The sequence below is a fragment of the Tupaia chinensis genome, unplaced genomic scaffold, assembly GCF_000334495.1.
Source record: "Tupaia chinensis unplaced genomic scaffold, TupChi_1.0 Scaffold149184_1, whole genome shotgun sequence".
NCBI classification, from domain to species: domain Eukaryota; kingdom Metazoa; phylum Chordata; class Mammalia; order Scandentia; family Tupaiidae; genus Tupaia; species Tupaia belangeri.
The window spans coordinates 1,633,324-1,635,227 of record NW_006209032.1 but is presented as its reverse complement, the minus strand read 5'-3'; the positions used below and the strand labels follow the sequence as shown (position 1 = coordinate 1,635,227).

At 66.4% G+C, this 1,904-nt stretch overlaps 1 protein-coding gene across 1 annotated transcript in view; it reads right to left on the bottom strand.

The window, feature by feature from the left end:
* Positions 1–1,904, bottom strand: part of PLXNB1 (plexin B1) — a gene marked incomplete in the record, with an annotated part of 39,138 nt that overhangs the window by 22,331 nt on the left and 14,903 nt on the right. Inside the window, 5 exon segments of the mRNA XM_027769315.1 lie at positions 30–60; positions 304–404; positions 508–636; positions 901–1,083; positions 1,802–1,879. Of these exon segments, the coding sequence (XP_027625116.1) occupies positions 30–60; positions 304–404; positions 508–636; positions 901–1,083; positions 1,802–1,879 (522 nt within the window).

Sequence of the window (1,904 nt, the reverse complement as noted above, 5' to 3'; positions counted from 1 at the left end):
AAGCCCCAGACCCCGCCCTCAGGGCTCGTGCCCCGCGAGCACTCGGAACGGCGGCCGCCCCTGCACGAGAGGGACCAGCGTCCAGCCCCGGCCCTCGGAGGGCCAGCAGGAGGCCTCAGGGCAGACACCCTGGGCAGGACCCTCAAGGAGGCTGACACCTAGCTCTGCAGGAGGCTGCTGTGGAGGGCAGAGGGAGGCAGGGTGCGGTCCCCAGGGATCGCAGGCTGAGACTCCAGGACAGGACAGCTCTACAGAGGTAAGGGCCCAGGGTTGGACCAGGCAGGGCCAGGCCAGAGCACACACCTGCCGAGGAGCACACACCACCCGCAGTAGGGGTCCCTGTGAGCAAGGCAGGATGCACAGTCCAGGTGCTGGGCGCAGGAGGCCACCGGGACCTTCCGGAGCTGTAAACACAGGGCCCTGAGACCAGCCGTCCAAACACCAGGGGCTCAGCCACACCTGCCCGGCCTATAGCGCAGCCTGGACTGCCACGTTGCTGCCACGCACCGTGCTCTGGGTCATCACATACAGGTGCGCGAAGGTCGCATCGAAGGTCAGGTCTCTGCTCACGGCAGCTCCCTGCTGGATAGTCTGTGTGGAGTACGGGCGGCCATCGCTCCCGGGGCCCAAGTAGACCTGAGATCAGAGACCGCAAGGCCTGGGACCCCGGTCCATGACCAAAGGCCCCATCTCCCCACCATCACCCAATAAAAGCAATCCACAGACAGCATTTCCACCTGGGCAGGCATATCAACCAGCCAGGGCAGCAGGGGTCATAGGTCAATACCAGACAGCCCTGGGAAGGGGCACACGGGCCATCTCCCCAGTCCCGGGGCTAGGTCCCCAGCAGCCTGTCCCCTCCAGACCCTGGGCAAGGCCCAGCACTTCCTGTGGGCTCACCCTGTGCAGCTGCCCTTGACTGTCACCCAGGAAAGCAATGGTGTGTCCATCCTCCGTGGTGACCGCCACTGCCGTCAGCTGAACCCCTGGCCACTCCAGGACTGGTGTGGCTTCCAGAGGAACACGGCTGGCCATGGGGCTGGGTGTGTGGTCTGAGCCACATGGATAGGCATCCAGGGTGTCCTGCGGTCCGTGGAAGCACAGTGAGGTCCTCCCTGGACACTGTCCTCCCCCTCCACCCAGCCTGGGCAACCTTGCAGCTGCCCCAGCCCCTGTGCCGGCCCTGACAACCCGCCCTGGACAGCAGCTTAGCCCCACCTCAGCAGCCACCATTCCAGCTGCCTTGCCATTGCCGGTGGCTCCTTCCCCCCGTGACCCCCACCTGTCTGAGGCCCCACCATCTCTCGTCTCTGGCCGAGGACCCGCTTCCTGCCGTTTACACGCCCACTCTCCGCGGCCTCACAGCCAACAGCCTCTCTGCCCTGGCCGACGCAGCCGGGGCCCGCCCAGCCCTGGCCAACTGGCATCCCCGGGCGTCTCCTCTCTGCCTTTGCACCATCCTGTGGCTACAGTCCAGGGAGTCCCAGCCTCACCTTCCTCTCTCGCTCGAGAACCTAAAGCAGGTCCCATCCCGCCATCTCGGCTCCCTGCTCCTTCCCCAGAACCCCAACACCCTCTGTCCATGCCCCAGCCCAACCCACGCCAACGCACCCTCTGCCACCCTGAGGACCTCGCTTGTGGGAGGGTGTCCTCCCCACCCGGGACAGAGGAAGCAGAAACACCTGTGGAGCTGACCCGCTTCACGGTACCACCCACTTCCCTTGAACCCCCAGGAGCTGCTTGGCCGCGCCGCCTGGCCGGGAGAGCAGTGGCGGGGAGAGCGGGGCAGGCCAGGACTCACCACCGGCAGCTGGGCACAGTCAGAGTTGACATCGTACTCTATGTAGGCCACCTGGGCCCCGTCCTCCGCGCGGCCCTCCTGGGTGTAGCAGGCATCCCGGGGG